This window comes from Notothenia coriiceps, unplaced genomic scaffold (genome assembly GCF_000735185.1).
Source record: "Notothenia coriiceps isolate Sejong01 unplaced genomic scaffold, NC01 NC01_scaffold00031853, whole genome shotgun sequence".
NCBI lineage: Eukaryota > Metazoa > Chordata > Actinopteri > Perciformes > Nototheniidae > Notothenia > Notothenia coriiceps.
In genome coordinates, this window is record NW_011364554.1 from 654,094 (window position 1) to 675,072 (window position 20,979).

General features: G+C 42.7%; 1 protein-coding gene across 1 annotated transcript; it reads right to left on the bottom strand.

The window, feature by feature from the left end:
* Positions 1-641: 641 nt before the first annotated feature.
* Positions 642-19,659, bottom strand: prkcg (protein kinase C, gamma). Its single transcript, XM_010788480.1, has 17 exons — positions 17,303-19,659; positions 16,067-16,301; positions 12,493-12,524; positions 12,287-12,369; positions 11,224-11,335; positions 10,275-10,403; positions 10,016-10,172; positions 9,458-9,659; positions 8,818-9,015; positions 6,773-6,946; positions 6,402-6,493; positions 5,883-5,945; positions 5,583-5,721; positions 4,481-4,561; positions 4,173-4,280; positions 3,155-3,304; positions 642-2,335 (listed from the first exon to the last, which is right to left on the bottom strand). Exons 2-17 carry the CDS (start codon positions 16,294-16,296, stop codon positions 2,174-2,176), a joined length of 2,112 nt encoding a protein of 703 aa, XP_010786782.1. The 5' UTR covers positions 16,297-16,301; positions 17,303-19,659; the 3' UTR covers positions 642-2,173.
* Between the last annotated feature and the right edge of the window lie 1,320 nt (positions 19,660-20,979).

The window sequence follows — 20,979 nt, forward strand, 5'->3', positions numbered from 1 at the left end:
AACTGTGGAGAGAATCAAAGAGATAACAGGAACAACAATAAAACCATTCTGACAATATGATTTACAGAGAATGACATAAAACAAAGCATTAAAGCATTTACTGTGCAGCACTGACAGGAGAGACAGACAGAGGAGAGAAAGAAAGGGTAGAAGACAGGGAGGAGAGGGAGATGGCAAGTTGATGAGATTTTAATGTGAAGGTCAACTTGTTATAACTCAGATCTCTATGGGAATATTAGTCCCATCATGATGCTGGAGGGGTTGAGGGGGGCGGGGCCCAAGGGGGGAGGAGGTGGGAGTGCGAGGCTGCTTCAGAAGAGGAAGATGGAGTGAAAGTGAGATGCCTGAGAGGTGGTTTTGCTGGTTCGACAACTACAGTATCACAGTAAATAGAGAGGTCAGCATCTTGTGTGTGTGTGTGTGTGTGTGTGTGTGTGTGTGTGTGTGTGTGTGTGTGTGTGTGTGTGTGTGTGTGTGCGTGTGTGTGCACATGCTTGAGATTGCACTTTTGAGAGTGAGTATGTGTGAAAGTGAGGGAGAGGGAGTGAGCGTGACAGAGAGGCGTGAGGAGGAGACAAAGCGAGATTGCATGTTTGTTTCTCAGTAGCTTTGCACAAAATCACACTTCACTTGTTCTTGTTTAATGATTGTTTCATTAAGTTTATTGCAATTCAGATTTTTCAGCAGATAAAAACAGAAGTTAACTCAACTAACAGACACATACATTATCTATTGTATTTATTGAGAGTATTGGTTAGTATTGTGTGTTGTGACATTGCAGGCGATCAGTTGAACTGGTTTGACCTTTTACAGTTGACCACTTTTAATGGGATGCACACTATTAATGCTAATCTGTATGATTTTGCTCCCCTGGATGAAAAATGGTTATAATTATCGTTATGCTGACATAGTTTGCTAAAAAATCTTGAAGAAGCTTAAAAGAAAAACAGATTTCTGTGGGAATTAGCCGGCTGGTTTGTGAGATAAGAGCACTGACATGGGATTATTAAACAGTATGTTTGCAGCCACCTGCCCTGCTCAGATAGTGTTTAATGACAGTGCTGCTATTATTTTTCCATGTATTGAACAGTCCCAGAGAGCCTCACTTTTAATTACGCCTAATCAATGCTGTGAGTATACGTCATTACACAGCAAAAAGCTTTATGGTATACACCACAGAAATAATAAAGTCCAACCCGAAAACATCATTAAGAGGCTAATTATCTAATACTGCAAATACAGATTTCAGTAGAATGATGTCATTAGGAGCACTTTTTTGCAATGTGGAGGGGCTCGCTCAAGAAGAATACAGAAATAAAATCCTGTGAACAAAAAAGGATGCAGCCTAAACTGTGGCAGTGATGTAAGGACACCATCTCACTGATAATAGAGTCAGGCCTAGCGGGCATGAGCTGGGCGTGTTGGTCTACGTTAACAGTCACATTGTGCCCAATGTGTTGTTTCAGCATACAGTGGGTCATCTGTGGTCACCGGTGTGACGTTCAACTGGGAGGTCGATCCAGGCCAGAAGAACCTGACGGAGCTCTTCCACAGGATGCCAGTCTAACACAAATAAAAAGGCTACTCACTCAGTTTGCATCATAGTCAACACTCAGACACACACAGTGAGACAGATGTGTATGAAATGCAAAAATATTAAAAAGTGAGTGTTTTGCCTGCTATGTGGCCTGTATAGCTGCTTGACTTAAACCTGACTTGTAATTGTTTTGTAAATACAGCTCCTGAAAACACATTTCTAATTAAAGATATGGTAACCGTTTGAAATGCATTGATTGTAAAGTCACACAGATAACTATATAACTATAGAAAACTAGTGTGTCAAAGCCTTTTATTCTAAAAACATGCATGCAAAAGAGACTCGTTTCTACAGTACTCCTATTTCAAGGGATATGTCTTTCAAAAAAACTCTAAGAAGGGAATCTACAGGAAAATACTGGCTTATTTGGATTGCTGCAACAGTTTCTGTGACTATCAAGATTGAATACAAACATCAAATAGAGTGCATGACTTTAAAGGTGTCTTGGCATTTTCATGTAAACGTCAGAATTTGGATATGAGAGGTGTCTTTGAAAGCTGCTGCTAGATCTCATGTTTAAATTCTTTGTTATAAAACTACTATTAAGAGGCTTAGAAAGGTTGGTGGGCTCCGTTTTCAAACGGCAGTGAGAGGCGAGGGGGCAAAGTCTGGGTTTTGGAAGGTGAAGTCCTGGAAGTCCTCCTGGTTGATGGCTGCTAGTACATCGGGGTCAGAGGGAGTGAGCACTGATGGAGCTGCTGTGAAGAACTGGTCAAAGTTTTCTCCTTTCTTCCCACCCTGATGAAAAAGAGGAGAAGATGAGCACGCTCAAATTTGTGATTAATACTGATTGTACACACACCCTCATCTTCCTCCTGAAAAAGATATTAGAGAGGCCAAATTATTAAAAGACTCCACCTACGTATCTCTCTTTCTCACCCACACCATCGTTTTCTATCCGAGGAGCTCTCTAACACACACTGTGTGCAGAAAGTTGCTCACGTCTCCTTTCCTGCTCCTTGACAGCCGTTCTGCTGGATGATATGAATCTCATTTGGCTAATGGGCCTGGCCTCTAACCCCTGAACATACTCAGCTCACTCAAAGCCCACCCCACCATTGGCCAGCAGGGACGCAAACTAGAGTGTAGCAGGCTAATGATGACACACATTTGCATATGGGAGGTGTAGGTAGGACCCCAAGGTCAGAAGGGTCCTGTCTGTTATGACTGGACTGTCTGTTCCTGAGCGCTCAAAGCCCTTCTCTAGGAACAGGCAGAGGTGATGAAAGAGAGAAAAAAGAGGGGAATAAGGGGAAAGGGGGGAAAGGGGGAAGGGGGGAAGGGACAGGGCCATTTGAACAGAGATAAGAAGAGGGGATGACATGGCCAAGACAATGAGGACGGCTGAGAGAGGATGCATGCAGGAAAATGAGGGAAAGCGTGGGAGTTTGAGAGAGAGGAGACAGATGGGAGATACTGAAAGCTTCAACTCCCTAAAAGTGCCCTCGGAGAGACAGAGATAGAAATGAAGGGTAAAGAAGTGAGTGGGAGGATGGTGGAGAGAAAGAAAGAAAGAAAGAAAGAAAGAAAGAAAGAAAGAAAGAAAGGAAGACTGACAGTTCTTGGTTGGAATGGCGGTGTGATCTCCAGTCTCTCCAGACGGTCCCAGTCGAGCCAGTCGAGCCAGCGGAAGAACGGATGCTCCCTGATTTCTCTCTCTGCGTCCAGTCCTCCGCCCAGACGCTTGGACGGGTGCTTGGTCAGGAGCTTAGGGAGAAAAAAAGAGAATGAAAGTGGAAAAAGGAAAGTCAAATACTTTGGTTATATGACGAGTTATATCTGCTCTGCTTTCTTTAGTCAACAATTTGCATGGTAAGCTTTAAATATTATTCAACCATAATTTATTTTAAGTGTTACATTATTAAATTAAAACATTTTTAATAATCGAGGCATTTATATAAATTGTGTCTAGAACTATTTGCTCTCTTTCTGAGAATTGAAAGACTAGCGCCATACGGGTGGCCTGTTAGCTTAGCTTAGCATTAACGCTGGCAACAGGGGGAAGAAGCTAGCCTGGCAGTGTATAAAAAGGTAACCAAACATGAACATGTAAAACCCCCTAATTTACATTTGACATATTGTTTGCTTAATCCAGACAAAACCCAAAGTGCAAAAAACTACAAAATCTATGAAGTATTAAAGGGTGTGCGGGAGTATTTCAAGGTAACAAGACTTCAAGTAGTCACTGCAACAAGCTAGAAAGTACTCTGGCAAACAAAAAACCCTCTTTAAAAGGACATATTAAACAAACAAAAGTGTTCCTTAGTGATCTTTAGAGATGCTTAAAGAAGGATGTTGCTACTTCAGCCAAAGCCAGGCTGTATTTATGCCAAACTAATGGCTCTAGCTTCATATTCAACAAACCTTTAGGAGCATGGTATCAATCTTTTCATCCAACTCTACAGACAATACATCAAAAAAGTGTATTTCCCTAAAGGGTTGAACTATGAATTAGTCAACCATTTGCATGGCCACTTGCTGTTTTTATTTTAATAAAGTTTTCAGAATAACATATGCATTTATACTTAATGGTCTGTGTGTTAAAATTCTATGAGTACGAAGAATGGTAACTCACTCCCTTGCAGATAGCGACAGCTTCACGAGTGAGACTTTTCGGGTATATGACGCTCTGTTCCATTATGGACTGAAACAGCTCCTCCTCATCTATACCATCAAAGGGTGGCTGGACGGAAAAGATGGGGAGAGAAGAAGAGAGAGAGAGAGAGAGAGAAAAAAACCATGAGGACCTGCGAGCAAATTGAAAGCAAATACATTGAAATGAAAGTTCTCTTGAAAGTCTTTTGAAGTGATTACAAAGGAGAGCACTGGAGGCGTAAGTGTCTGTGCACACGGCTATATTGTCAGGATTAAGATGAGTGTTACCTGTCCTGCCAGCATTTCATACAGCAGTACTCCAAAAGACCACCAGTCCACTGCTTTATCATAGGGCTGATATGCCACAATCTGCAAAGGATGGAGAGAACAGGAGAGGAGATAAAGCGGAAGAATGGCAGGGCAGAGATAAGGAAGTAGAAAGAGGACGGGGAGAGTGAGAGAAAGCGCAGTTGTGGAAGTCGGCTGCTCGGATGATATGCAGCTATCAGAGACAGCCGCAGTAAAATAAGCAGAGAGAGAGAGGAAAGTATGGCATTAGGGAGGGTAAATGTAGGAATGAGCTCAGAAATAATCGTGTTTGTCTGCACGTGTGTGTTGGTGTGTGTGTTTGTTTGTTTGTTTCACTGGTGTGGGTGCGGGGGGGGTGTACGAGGGAACAATTTCCAGCCCCTAGGGACGTTTATTGTATCTCTTCCAAAATGGCAGATGCAGTAGAATCAATGGGTGTTTACATAAGAGAGTCAATACCCAGAGGTACAATAGAAAGGTTTACAATATCAAAGACGTGCACAACAGTCACATTTTATCTTTTTGAGTCACTTTACTATAAATATACAAACCAAGCATGCTGGATATCTCCTCTCTTTCTCTGATTTGTATTTGTTTACTTCATTGAACGCACACACACATATTTCAAACCATCTGTAAGGCAAACATTAGAAAGCATGCAGGCCTAATATTTTGCATTTCAAAAGCTTGTTAACTAAACCACCTCCGACTGTTTTCTATTAAAAATGTGCATTATCATCAACAAAATACTTTTAAAATGAGTTCAGAGGTTTGTAATACTCTCGGGGGAGTTAATCAACTTAAGTCAATTGCGGTAAAAGAAAGGGGGAAAAACTGGTAAACCAAGGTCTCTGAAGGACAATCGTGAATTGTATTCTCATCGCACAAGCACACACCATGCTAATCGAATCATGTGGAGCTAATTATTCAAAAATTCAGACAAGGTCAGCAAGGACGGAGGAGACGAGAGGAGCTGCAGCGAAGCAACTCTCAGCGACGCTAAACAGGTCAAGAAAATGAAACCGGGAAGACGGGGGTGTTCAGGAGTTAGTCTGGACCATGACGTGAGAGCAGGGGGTACCTCAGGGGCGATGTAGTCTGGGGTGCCGCAGAACGTCTGCGTGGTGTCGCCCTGGAACATGCCCTCCCTGCACATCCCGAAGTCAGCTATCTTTATGTGGCCCTCGCTGTCAAGCAGCACATTATCCAGCTTGAGGTCCCTGAGAAAGGAGGAGACAGCCCACACAGGTAGGAATCATGTCGATAGATAACATCTTTATAAAAGTCATTAGCTACAAAAGACATGATCAATCTGTGTTACGCGTGTGTGACAGTGCCAGGGCCAAACCAGGCCGTGTTGGATGAGCAGTGCTCTCTCTACCTGTAGATGATGCCTTTGCTGTGGAGGAAGAACAGGCCGACCGCTATCTCGCCTGCATAAAACCTGGAGGCAGAAGAGAGGGAGAAGGGTCTCACTACTGGTTGCTTTATCTTGCCGAAAATTGGCCGAGGTTTTTCTGCGGAAGGGAGCTCAAGAGGGTGATGAAAGAGAGAGAAACCAAATAAATGAAAGGCTGGAAGATGAAGAAAGAAAGTTGAAAATGAACAGGGTAAAAACTGTTTCAGAGGATTGATCAAAGATTATTGATTAGATGAACAGCCTAGGGGAACATGTAGATGAAAAGATGAGATTTGTGGGAGGAGAAAATCAGCGGGAAAGGAAAAGGGCTGGTACTTGAGTTGATGACTTTGTACCAGTCATCAGTTGTAATGAACAAAGCGTAGCGACGAGTGTGTATGTGAGGGAACATTGGGGGATAAAAGAAAGGCCGAAATGGAGCCGGAGATGAGATGAAGAACGTGATTAAAGGTGAAAGAAAGGAGCTTTGTTTCTACATACGCTGCGTGAGGCTCTTTGAACTTCCCGACTATCTGAATGTGAAACATCAGATCTCCTCCGTCGACGTATTCCATCACATAATACAGACGGTCCTGCAGAAACAAAACACACACACGCATATACACACTCTCCATATATAATCCCCTCTTGTCCAAATTAAAAAGCAATCTGTTAAAACCTCCTCCAGGACCAGGGACCTTGTTAAAGAAAGCAAACTAATTATTTAATTTAATAATCAACATTCTCAAGCAACTGAAGAAACTCCTGGGAGGACTACGCAGCCAAAATGTCAGGCAGGTTTATGGACACTTTAATGATGTGGTTCATTCAGGACCTTACATCTCTTTCCACACACACAGACCTACACACACCTCAGTCTGGAAGGCGCAGTACAGCGATGTGAGGAAGTGAGGGCGGGTGGAAAGCGCCAGAACCCTCCTCTCCACCATGGCGCTCTCCGTGTCTTCGTCCTGGAAGAGAACGTCTTTCTTCAACACTTTCACGGCGAACAGACGCTCGCTGCCTCGCTCCTCTGCCAGCAGCACCTTCACAAAGGGGAGAGAAAGTTACGCTGAAAACAAAGAAAACAAAGAATTTTGAAGCAGAAACAGCACGTCTTTCGCCTGCTTGAGTCTGTAAATAAACACAGAGCTTATTTATAGACAACACTAAACCCGCTGTGTGCTAAAAAAACATTTTAAGAATTCCAAATTCCCTTTTTTAAGATTCCTCACCCTTAGCAGTTAAGTTCTGAACTGCCTGTACAGAACATTTTTTAGGTCATTGTGTTATGAGTGACATGTTGCTCTACTTAGGAAAAAACTAGTTCTGCTGTTTTAATAAAGATGATGTGCTTTTGAGGCACATTTACAATATTTTGAGCTTCTGATTCTGCTAAACAAGGAATTGTATAAAGTGCTGGTTATTAAAATACGCACTTACTAGTAGAAAGTAAAATAGTAGAAGAGAAAAAAAGATACGTTATCATGTTGTGCTTGCTTTGGCATGTTCAATACTGTGCAAATGCCCCCCAATAGTGACATAACAGTTTTTAATTAAAGCTGCTCTATGCCAGAAGATTTCAAGACATGTCAATGTTATAAATGAAAAAGCGAAGTGGCTCTCGTGTTTTTATCAGACATTCAAAACACATTCATCTCCGATTTTCTCCCTTCTTTTGAATTGGCTGCTAGCGGGTTGCTCTGAGATCTAATGATACTATAATTGTCTACAATGAGAGCCCCATGATCCGGGTTCTACTGTGGTTCAAGGAAAGATATGGTCAAGGGCACTGGAAAAATATTGACAACAACACTCTCTGAAATGGTCGGGCCCGGCTGTAACGGCCACCGGCTCGTGGGGAGTAAGGACCTCATTAAACTTTCAAATAGTGATGAGAAGTAGAGAAAATTACCATGATGTCATTTTTCGGAAATGAATGTGACTACACACTGTTGCTTTTGAAAAATAAAATGTCTGTGTGTGTGTGTGTGTGTGTGTGTGTGTGTGTGTGTGTGTGTGTGTGTGTGTGTGTGTGTGTGTGTGTGTGTGTGTGTGTGTGTGTGTGTGTGTCACTAACAAACTGCCAGTCAAGAGAAATCCTGTCGTCCTCTGTGATCTTGTCTCCTGCTCTTCCCCGCTCTCTCTCAAACTTACTCGCATAAAAATAGGACTCGTCACACTTCTGAATATTACAAATCTTACTAACACAATCGCATGTACTTTTTCCTCCTCTCCGCTCTTGTTATCCCACTTCCTCTTGGTCATTGTGTCACTTTCCGCAGCACAGTAATCCTCCCACTTCCTCTCTATCTGTGTCTCACTATCCCTCACTCAGCAGCCCCGGGGTCTGTCTCTCCTTTTCTTGGGTCGTTTTTTTTTCCCCTCACATCTTACGTAAGCCGAGTCTATTTCTCATGTCCTCTGTAGACTCTCCTCTGACAGTTATGAAACAGCACAGGGGGATTTCGGAGGAAGTGGAAGGACTCAAAACTCCTCTCTCTTCATTATGCCTCATCTACTGGGGAATTAAAGAGAAAATGAAGAGCACAGGCTCCCTGAACATGGACACCTCCAGGAGGACTGTGTGGCATGTAGGATGCCAGCCAGCTCCAGCTCACGACTGCTGACAGAACAAAAGAAGCTAAGGGTTAAATGAATCATTTGGCAGAAGTGAGAGAGACAATGAGCATGTTAGTGAGAACCTTTTTCTTCTCCAAAGACAGAAATTCCTCCCAGGAGCTGCTCTGTGAAATGCCAGCTGAAGGTCAAGTCCATCAATAGAAGAAATGATTTAAAGCCAGGAATAATCTTTGTTGATTTCAGCATGATCGACCTCTCGGAAGTCACCTATAGCTGTTGGGTCAGAGGATTGTGGGTAGATAAGAGGACAGTGTGTCGTGGCTGCTGTGTTTACCTTGCCAAAGCTGCCTTTTCCCAGCACCATGAGGAAGTTGAAGTCCAGGATGCCCACTTGGACTTTGGCAGGGCCGGGGGCGTGGGCGGGGAGGCCGGATGGGACAGGGGCCGGGGACAGGGCCACAGGGAACGTCTCAGACAGCGAAGGGGGGAGGGCATGAGGCAGAGAGGGTAGTATGCCGTCTGGCTGAGGCTCCTGGAGGATCACAGGGGGAGAGTTCAGACATGAATGGTTGGAAGCAGTCCAGCACAAAGCAAAACCCATAAACCCTACAAACTCCCTCATACCCCCTAGTTTAGCATCACGGTCCGGCAGAACAACCCTGCACCCTGGTGGAGGCCGAGGGTAACAGGGAGGGGAGTGGACCCTATATAATTTATTATCTAATTATCTAGCTTTAACTACAGGCATAAATCTTCTCACATAGAATAGAGAGGGAGAGTTCAAGATCCTGACCCAGTGTGAGCAGTGGCAGCTGTTGTTTATTATATCGAGAAAATTAGAAGATGATGAATGGTAATGATAAAGACATAAACGGCTTCTGCCCTCTGTTGAATACAGTAATAAATATGTCTTGTACATCTTGGTCAATATGGGAGACCAAGGGATTTTGTCCGTCCTGGGGTAAGCCTCCTACCTGGAGGTCTGGGTCTGGCACTGGGATGTTATAGTACTCTCCTTCATCTTCGGCCAGCAGTTTGAACCAGCCGCTGATGGGACGCCTGAAGATCTCACTCACTCCGAATGACAGCGCTCCCATGAAATCGTTCCTAGACGTGCGGTCCCAGTCCCATACCTCCACAGACAGACGCCTGTCCCACTGGGTACCGCGCACTGAGCTGGAGACAAACACAACAACTCTACATCACTGGGGAGGGCTGTGTAAGCAACACACCAATGCACAAAGACACAGATTGTTTTTCTCATTTTTTCACCTTCATGACTTCTTGGCAATTTTCAAATATCTAATTTTCACAGCACTCAAGAATCATGCAAAGGTAAAGAGAGTTAAATCAGTGATGTTCAATAAGGAGGCACCATCAACCTTACATTCAACACTCCTACCTGTGTCTTTACGTGTCCTTTGTTTGACTCAGTAAATCTTATTTCTAGGACATTTTATTTGATCTAAAGCACGTTTTGTCCCAGACTTGTGTATGTTTTCCACCTTAAATTAAAGTTGGCAAGGACTCACAAGGTGAAACTCTCATTCCAGATGGGATTGAGTGTTGAGCGGATGGTCTTTGTCTTCTGTTTGCTGTGGCTCCTCGGGTCTGGAATCAATTTCAGTTTAACATACGGGTCTGACAGGCCGTTTGGATCCATGGGCATCAGGTTACGAGCCTCCCGCACTGAAGACAAAAGTAGAATAATGGAAAGCACGAACAGAGAAATCCTTCATTGCCTGTGTAATCCTACTATTTGTTTTAAAATGATCCAGCTGGTCCTCTCACCTGTGACGAAGACATCCTCCTTCTCTCCTCTCACAGTCAGGTGGATCCTCCCCCTCTGCTCTGTGTGGTCTTCACCACAGAGACTGGGAACACTGGCCTCACACCGTCGATGGACGTTCATGTCACAACCTCAAGGACAAACAAACACAAGAATAAACAAACAGATGCAGGGAAAACTGAAATGAGGCACATATTAATAAGACCAGAATGATACCCTGTTTCCTGTTATCACACTGTCAAATAAAGGTGAAACATCTTTATTTTTATATATTTTATACATGCATATGCATCTTGTTTTTGTTACTTTGGAAGATTAGATGTTGCCCTGACTAGTATTTAATTTCCTTGACATTAACTCTAACCATTACTGCTGCATCTAGCACTACATGCCTAACAACCTCCATCGTAAAACTTAAACAGTTGTATTTGCATACTTAACTATAGTTAGATACAATTGATAAAGCTGTCATGAGTTACCTGTATTTACATGGTCCCATAATATAGTTTATTCAAGCATGAAGCATTGAAAAAAGGGGGACACAGCTAACCTGCCTCTGTCTCACAGTAGCAAATAAAAAGCTTTAATAATGGTCTAATTTTATATAATTTGCTTCAAGGGCACAACAACAGTTGTGAGAGAGGGTTATGTATGGGTCTATCTCTTAGCCAGGCAGACTCTCTTCTTGGAGTCTCCAGTGGCTGTAAATCCCCTCATCTAATTTTCTGCAGGAAAGTGAATAAGCATATTTCCCCAAACTACCCGAAACATAAACTTAACAAAGTCGACTCCACATTGTGGAGGCTAATTTAGTCAAGACCAGCTTTATTTCCCCAGCTGGGAGGCTACGAGTAACAAAAATGTGCCTGTGTGAACTTATTCTTATCCACACAACATAACAAATACAAGAATGCTCGGATTCATGGCACTGTGATGTGTGGTGAAACTCACTGCTACATTTCATTCCCTGGTGTATCAGGCCGTACAGCAGCGAGCCACAGTGGTCGCAGAAGGTGGGACTGGAGTAAGTCTGGACCTTAAATGTGTGTTGACTTGCCAGATCCTGCAAGACAACAGAAACAATCTGCATTGAGAACACGCACACAAACACATATACACACTGCATGACCAGATACTGCGAACACTCACACATTTACACACATGCATGCACGGGTATGATAAGTGGAGAGATGTTGAGTGAGGTATTCATGGACGAGCCAATTAGATTTCTCCACTGGGAGAAGACATATAAATGATAGTGCATCTAGGCAAGGCTATGTGTGCGTGTGTGTGTGTGTGTGTGTGTGTGTGTGTGTGTGTGTGTGTGTGTGTGTGTGTGTGTGTACACTGTGCAGAGAGGGATGAATCATTTTTATCTCTCTACAGCTCATCAAACCCCACCACCACCCTCTCCACACACCACCCTCTCCACACACCACCTTCTCCCAAACAGTTTTCCCTCTGAGCAGCTATTTAAAATCACCATCACCCTGTTTCTCCTCTGCGTGTGAGCGCTTCATGCTCTCATCCTCACACACACACACACACACACACACACACACACACACACACACACACACACACACACACACACACACACACACACTCCCCTTGACCTAATTTCTAAGTATATTTGGCTGGCAGAAAAGAAAAGGCAAATCTCCCTGAAATCCTCAAAATGCCACAGAGAGGAAGACTGAGCAGTCTTTTGCTCTCCCTTTCTCTAATTCCCCCTCTTATCAGCCCCTCCGCCTTTATCTCCCCCACTCTCTATCTCCAACTCGCTGCATCTCTGAAGCCTGGCAGGATGACATGAGTGCAGACGTCACAGATGGGACAAGGCTGTGCGATTTGAAGGATGCATGGATTGACGGGTGAGTCACGCACACGTGTTCCTGTCACTGAGTGGATGGTTAAATGTGATGATGACGGGCTGAATCATGAATAAAGTGCAACAAAAAAAAGGATGTAAGCGGAAAAGGAAAGTCATATATTTTCTGGCACATCTGCTTACATCTGGTTGTGGGCCCGCCACAGAGCCGGGGCAAGTGAAGGTCACTAATTCGTGACATCTTTTGTGGACCACAAAACTGCAAACTAGGGGAAAACACAGAGAAAAATATCTCTACTATAGAAGCAGTCACACTGAAAACATTATCTGAGAAGATTTAATACCGTGGAAAGAGACAATAACACTGGATTTATTTTATTTATCTCTACCTTGACATTGGAATCCCTGTTTGCCGATGCCCCTGAGTGAAAAAAGAACATTGATTAAGACTCAAACACAATCTTCCCTTCTCCTCTTTAAGGTGAAATATTTTGCTTCTGAGACTGTCTGCCAGCCCGGAGTATAGATTAAGCTGCCAAGACAGGGACAGAGGTAATGCAGTTGAATTTTTCCATTCTGTATTAAGACCAACAGACGTGCAAGCACAAGTTGAGAACAAAGTCTTTCTCATCAAAAAAACGAAATTTGATTAACAAGTAATTATGTTTGAAGTTTAGGTCTAGGCCACACTGCGGACCAGGTCAAGTGGTGTCAATCAATATCTCACACAAACACATGCACACACAAACACGCACACACACTGCTCTTGTTTCCAGAACTGTGGTGTCGGCTAGTTTCCAGTGTCTCCTTAGAGCTTTAATTGAATAATTAAAGCCATTGATTGACTAAAGAGTCCACTCAGCGGCTTTCCTGCTGTGAATCTAGTTTTGATTAGCAGGCAGAAGAACAAGCTCCTCCACAATCATACTGGAGAGGCCCATGGGTTCATAGGAAACTGATCATAAACACTGATCTAAAATCAGTTCAACATCTGCCTAGTAGTAACAATTATAGACGGGGTGGCAGAGGGTAATCTGATCCTTGATCAGAAGTCTCCGTCTGCAGCAGTCTGCTCTTTGACCAGCAGAGAGCATTAGAGAGCCAGGTATGGATGTGGAGAGAATCAACAGCTTAGCTTGCTGGCCATATTTCACAAGGAATTCAATGCATATTAAATTTAATAATGCATTGAAAAACCCATACAAATTAAATATAATCGTTGCTATTAAAAAAAAACATCATAAAAATCCTATAAAACCAACCAGAATATTCAAAAACTGGAAAACGACATATTTAATTAAAAGGTGCAAATAATGTTAAGACAAATTAAAATCTACATTATAAAGCAGAGAAAACCCTGCACCTTGTCTTTGTAAAAGGCCTTTCCCAGATGTTTTATGTCGGAGCATATCATTAATGTGAAGTTAAATTAAGCTGTTTTAGTTTCAGGTATTATTATTGCTGCTCCACTGGCACACTGTCCTGGCTTACTGGGTTATTTTAATCCATATAAAGAGTCATTGTTCATGTTAGTGTTTGCACCACCACATACAATGACAAGTCAAAAATGCCTGCTGTGAAAGAGGCTTGTCAGCTGTCTACAGTATATAGGTCAGTCTTAAGTACACCTTGCCTTAAGAGATTTTTGGTGTAGGGTTTAATGTGTTTTACTTATGACCCTGAGAAGAGCCGGACTCCAAAAACACACTGGATTAAACACCAGTGTCACTTTTTTCCATTGAGGACTATATCAATTAATTCATACTGAAAGGAGCTATACAAGAGACAACCCATTCAATTTTAGAGACTGACTTAATAAACTAGATATTTACATTTAAAAATTAGAACTACCTTTAATTAGTCTTTAATTAATCCACCAATCTCCCCAGGGTCTGTGTGAGAGGCGAGCTGCTGCTCTGACATCCTGCGTGAAGGAGAAGTTTTCCCTTAAACTGAGCGCTACGACGTGCAAGACGTTAGCCAGTTGGAGAAATGTCCTGAAAGCTACCCAGAGGCTGTTGGCATCAGCACAGCCCTGCATCCAACATACACTCCCACCATATGTTCAAAAACACACACACAAAAGCCCATACATGCCACACACACAAAAGCCCATACATGTGCCCCACACACACACACACACACACACACACACACACACACACACACACACACACACACACACACACACACACACACAATATACTTGAGTACCGTGAACTGGTGTTTTGTGCAGCTATTCATTTTTCTTTTCTTTTCAAATACTGCCTAGCCGCTAATTGTCAGAATATGTTATCATCTGCATTGAGCTATAAATACTTTGCTGATAAATGTGATACAAAGAATCCCTGTCCTGTAATCATTGTGTACTTTTTATTAGCAAAGCAGAACTTTTTTCAGCCTTGTGACAATGCATTTATTCAACCATCCTATTTTCTATTTCTGTCACGATTTCTCCCATCATTACCACATGCTTTATATCGCGTAAGAAGCAAATTACTTTTTAAACCCACAAAGGAGCACTAAATCATTCAGTTTATCTGAAAAATTGAAAGTCAACACAAGATAAGCTGTTTTCACTGAACAGTGATGAGTGTAAACTCCAGCAGTTTATAAAATATTTACTGATCTAGCCGTACCTTGAGCAACCACAACAACTAATTACTACTTCCATATAAACACTTTAAAATGCCTACACTGCAAAACAAATATAATTGTGAATTAGTTCTATTATTTCCCGAGTTCATTTTATTGCTTCTTAAAAATCAGCACTCTTACAGCACTTTGGAGCATTTCTGAATGCAAAACATTGAAATCATTTTTATATAAAGCAATTCTTTTTTCATGGATTTCACATTCAATGTGTATCCACTGTTTTATGCATGGTAGTTCAGTTTATTCTAAACAATGAGTACAACTCGGCCTTTGAAATAGTTTAATAAGGTTTATGTGGCCCTGGAAGAGCTTTCCAAAGACTCAAATATAATGCTAATGGTGGTGGTACCACATGGGTGCTGATGAGCACAAGAGGCCAAAAGGGTTCATCTTCCAGGTACAGAAAACCCTGATCCTCTGACGATCTTATGCATATTCTTAAACCCTGCACACCGGAGGCTGAGTCTTGGCTCATTTATGACCAGAGGAAGGGAATAACTCTGGATCCCACTGTTAGAACATTTTATGACCTTTAGATGAGGGCTTTACAAGTGTTCATACTCGGAAGTTGATTAAACATCAAATAAAACATCATATATACAGACTTTTATTTAGCAATGAAAGTCAATATGTCCCGTTGTCATCATGTGATAGACCTCAAAGTAGTAATTTAACAGTTTGGCCATAACAAAAATTGGCTACTAAGCCAGGCTCTCTTCCTGGATGGCTTGGACAGGACCCAATGAAAGAAGAAACTGAGATGCTTTATGGGAATGTATAGAGCGTTGTTCATATATTACAGAGTAAAAGTCAGAATATCTTATTGAGTTCTGACTATTCTTGTTGTATTCTGTACCTTGTGATTCGCACAACTTTATTGAAGTGATACATCAAAGAGGGCCCTGCAGGATCTGAATAATTCCTACTTTACTGCTGCCTGTGAGTGTGTTTGTACATTTGTGCATGTACTGCTACTCTGTGTGCATTCATACTGAGAAGGAAAGCTCAAAGCTCTTTTCTTAATTAAAGTTGTACTTGTGTGTGTGTGTATATATATATATATATATATTCCTGGCTCCTGTGTTGTGTAGGCTGCAGTGTGGAGATGAGGTTATGTATAGGTTCAGGTCACTGTGGCTTAACAGTAGGATGTTTCTCCAGCATGCAGCTGGATCGGGTGAAAGAGAAAAAGTGCCAGGAAAGTCAGATTCAGAAGGAGTAGTGGGATGCCTGAGGAGGCGGCTTATCAACTGCCAGGTCACTCTCTGTGTAAATGTGTGTGTGAGTGTGAGTTTGTGCGTGTGTTACCAGATGAAGTCGGTGCAGTGGCTGCAGAAGGTGGGCTGTTTGAAGAAGCGGGCCGTGAACTGGTGGTCTTTCACCTCCACAATCCTCTTGTGTTTGAGCGCTCCCTTCCTCTGGAACACAGGCACTCTTGGTGGAGGGGAGAGGGGTAAGGGCAGCGGGGGGGTCGCCGATGTAGGGGAGGCCAGCGCCAACGGGGAGAGGGATGGGGAAGGGGAGACCGGGGTCGACATGATGCCTGGAGGGTATGGTGGAAAAAAAGGAGAGAAGGAGGGAGAGGGGGGAGAATGCTTGATGAGTGTCAGTAAGGAAGGTTCAGAGTAGTACAGGCGAAAGACCTTGAACATCGGAGAGGCAGGAGTGAAGGAAGCAAGGACAGGGAGGAGGAGCGGGAGGAAAGTGAGATGGGTCATAGAGTTGTATTAATGGCACATGGGACAGAGCAAGCAGTGAAGGAGGGACGTGAAGGAGAGAAAGATCGAGAACCAACCGGAAGTACAAAATAAGACAGAGAGAGCTCAGGGAAAGCGGCAGGAGCGAGAGGGACGGAGGAAAAAAGAGGTGTAATGATGGAGGCATGGAGGTTAATTCACCAACGGAGACAGAACTCTCCTAAGAGACTCCGTGACGCTAAACGATTAGAGAGGCTCGCTGTGTGTCCCACATACCACCTGTCCATAACTACCTCTCCCTCTCGATGTACCCCCTATATCTACATCCCCCTGGCAGCTATGACTACCCACCCCACCCTCTATTCGTCATGTTAACTGTACCTCCTGTTGCCATGTCAACAACACCCCCACCACCTGCTCCAATATTAGAGCCTGAATCCCATCTCGACTTCCTGCATGGCCTTATTAGCAATTAGTCCCATTTCTGAAATAAAGTTCGGACTAGAATAAAATGTGAATGTCTATAGGGGATATGATACGCTGGGAAAAAGTGCACAACGGCAAATATTAGCTGGAGATACTGTGGTGCAAGAGTTGCATGCTACTAAATGATAAATGAAACACCAACAGTTTTAATGAATAAATAAAAAAGCCCATAGCAAAAAATACATCCATGCCATGATGAAAGGATGGTGTTTCAGCAGAGAAGTAGAAGCCAATCAATCAAAAGGGTGAAAGAGAAGAATGGTAAAAAAAATATGAAGTGCTCAAAAAAGTGCAAAATGACAAGAAGAAAAATATTTTCTGAAAATGTGCACATATGGTGAAGATAACAAAGACACAATACCTGGAGATTTGTGGTGGCTTTAGAGGAAAGGCAGCTTCCTTCTCTTCCTCTCTCCCTTTCTTCTCCTCACTTCAAAAGAAATGCTAAGGTATCCCACCTGTAGCTGGTCACCTCAAAAAAAGAGAAATACAGGAAAGAAAATACCCAGAAAGCAGTACGTTGGCTACAAGAAAGAAATCAACCAGGGAAAAAAAGAAAACAGAAAAGAAAATCCTGTTACAACAAAAAGCGAAAGCAACAAGCGTTTCAGGAGATTCGAGCTCTCTAGGAACCAAAGATAGAAGAGTGAAGTGATATATATCCGTTAACCCAGAGGCAGGGTGAGGAGGAGGACGAGATAGAGAGGTGGTATTCTCTTTCCAAGATTGATTCTGTTTAACTAAGAAGAGGACAAGAGATGGAGAGAGTAAGAAAAAGAGAGAGAGAGGAGAATTAGAGAGATAGAAAGAGAGAGAGGAGAAAGATTGAGGGGAACAGGCAGCGATTCATTTTGAAATCTGGGTTACTTCTCTCAGGAGAGGGTAGGGAGTTAGAGGAAGGAGGACGGATGACAGAAGCTGCCATTTTGCCACCACCAATACAGTATGGACTCGGGAGCGCCAACTGTCTCTCACTTCCTCTCGTGACAGACGGAAGGAAGGAAAAGAAGAGGAGAGAGAGAGATAGAGGGAGAGTATCCAGTCTGGCAGAAAAGAGCAGAAAGCTTCAGAGGTTGAGAGTCAGAGAAATCTCTAATTAAGCACAGCTAAAACGTGAATTAATTGGTTAAAAGTCATGGAGTTTGCAGCAGATCCAGATGACTGAAGGATCAACAGGCCTGTGAAATAAGCAACCCTGTTAATCTTTTCTGCAACAGTGCGTTTAACTGTGTGTTCACCGCATCTGAAGTTTGTTCTGATATCACAGCAAGTGGTGACATGATGACACTGATCCACTGTGCACTGAAACCAGGTCAGCTAAGCCTGATGGGAAGAGTAGTTTCCAAGAGAGAGGGTATGTTTGTCCATTGATGGTACTCACACAAACACAAACCTACACCTACAGACACACACTGGACGACAACATTTGTTGACATTTTGGGAGATACACTCACTATATTTATTATTTGCAGAGAATAATTCGATACTCATGTTGGTAGCTGAAATATGTAGCGATGGCCAGAAGTTGGTTAGCTTATCAATCGGCTATAGGCTGGCTTGATCTGAATTGGGTAAAAAATTTCTACCATCATCTCTAAAGCTCACAGATTTACATATGGTGTTATTTTTGTATAATGTTAAAAGTGTAAAAACAACAATTTGCTATTTTTCAGCTCAGTTTTATGCCACACTATGTATTGGCCAGGACCAGTTGCCAGGCAACCGTCAGAGACCTAGACTACCATAAAGTGTAAATAAGTGAGATTTAGTTTTGTTTGTAAGTAGATTTTTGTATTTCTTTTTTACCTCCTAGACAGAGCCAGAGTAGCTATTTGTAGGCCATGGCAATCTTACCAGCCAGCAGCTTCATGTTTACCATACAGACTTCAAAATGACATCATCTGTTCATCTAACGAATCGAAAATAAGCATTTCCCAAAATGTCAAACTATCCCTTTAACTGTCAAACTCAATGGCTTCCCTTGTGGACACGCTTATTGCCCCCAAATGGTAGCTGAGCTCCCGTAAAGGCATGTGGACAAATGTTTATCCCCACAATGTCAGTATTACAAGGAGGCGACACGCTCATAGCCACATAATTAATCACACTGCATGTGTGCACGTGATCTATGGACAATCTCGGGAGAAGAGAGCAGCAGGCGGGAGCAGGGATGCAGGCATGCGGAGGACGAAGGGGTGGATTGGAGTGGGACGCAGAGACTGAGAGAGGGAGCGAAGGGTTGAAGGTCTAATTAATGGAAATGTAGGTTATTAGTCTCCTGATGAGGACACTGGCAGAGAATTAATTAACAATTATAATTAGCAAGATTGTTAGAGAGCAAAATGGTGTCAGCCAGCAAGATAAGAATGAGCTAGCATAACAGAGTGTGTGTGTGTATTGGACACTGTCATTATTACTGTATGTTAAAAAAAAACAGCTGTGTGAACATGCCCTATCTGACAATGATATGTCATTTCAGCACAAGTGATGCGGAACAAGCAGCTGATTGGAAAGGATAAGGGGCTTTTACCATCACCAGACTTTTCTAGAACGAAAATCAATGTCATACATTTCGGACCAATAAGACTGCCATCACTCTTATCTTGGTTGAGACGTGTTTTTGTTCTGTTGTCACAAATAAATGAGGTAGATCTCCTCACATTGAGAAAGAGAAAGAGAGAGGGGGGGTTCCTAGAAATAAGAGTTTGTTGACCTCGCATTCCTTAGTAATCAGTGCATTGATAAACAAAGCACATAAACAGCACACAATGCTTCCCTCCCTTGCATTGTGATGAGTAAGCACTTGTGGCTCTAAAGTGTCTGTATCAGTGTGCATTTGCCATAAAAGCGAGCTAGTGTGCAGAGAGCCAATGATACATTAAGGCTGTAAACTATGAAGATGTACACACACAGCAGAATGAAAACCACACAGATGCAGCCTGCAAGATTAACAGCAGAACTAAAACCCTATAAAACAGAGAACGAAGCTGAGATAAAATGAAATATATGGATGACAACAGGGGGAAAAAAGGAAAACAAGGATGAATCAATGAACATGGCACCACTTTAAAACTACAATCTGTCTCTTTACAATAATCACTATTAACAGACAGTATACTGGAAGCAGTTCATTTCTGATCAGGAGCACCTTTCATATACCCCAGCCCCCGCTCTTTTCTCTCTCAGTCTACAGATGGCTATTTTGTTATTTCTGACCATGGCTTAATGAAACAGAAGATTCTCCTCCGATGGAATCTTTTTGGGGAGCAATCAGCACTCCACCGATTACATGCATCCATTATCACCTAACGAGTGCTCACTCGCATCAAACAGCGGCTTCAACCTGGCTTGCAGGCTTTCTCCTCCAATGAAATTAAGGTAATTTGACTTGCCTAACTGTTGTTTGTGGAATCAGGGGAGAAGTGGTAATCATATCTGCCTGTTAAATTTATCTCTTCAAAACCAATTGGCTCAGTTAGCTTGCACTGGTTTTCTATTGCTGTGTGCTTATATTTGCCTCTTTAAAGAAGAGTGATCTGCTGTATTTTTGGAAGAGCGCAACAACCCTACACACCAGTCAGATGAGACACTTGGCAAGCGACTAGGGCTTATCAACATGGCCTACACACTCTCAGAACTGAAGCAAACAAGCCTGCTCTCCATATTTATTTTACTGCTGACCTTCCTCTCATTGCAAACAAATACTGCTAAAATGGAAAACCATACGGACAAGTGAGGGACAGTCTTGTGCACTTAATCAAATCAATCAGATAAAATAATGGATTTTGGCTAGGGATGGCTCAGGAGGGACATCCACTCATCTAGGAGCATCTAAAGCCTGAGAATCATTTCATGCACTTCAGTTTAGTGTCAGGCATTACGTTAATGCCCTATGAGTCAATAACCTATGGACACTTTCCCCGTTTTCTTTAAGTACCACCACTTGTGTTGACTGTTTTCAGCTGAATGACTATCAATTGTTATCACTAATATTGTAATGGTTTAGACAGGGCAAACTGCACCACCTGCACCTCGAGA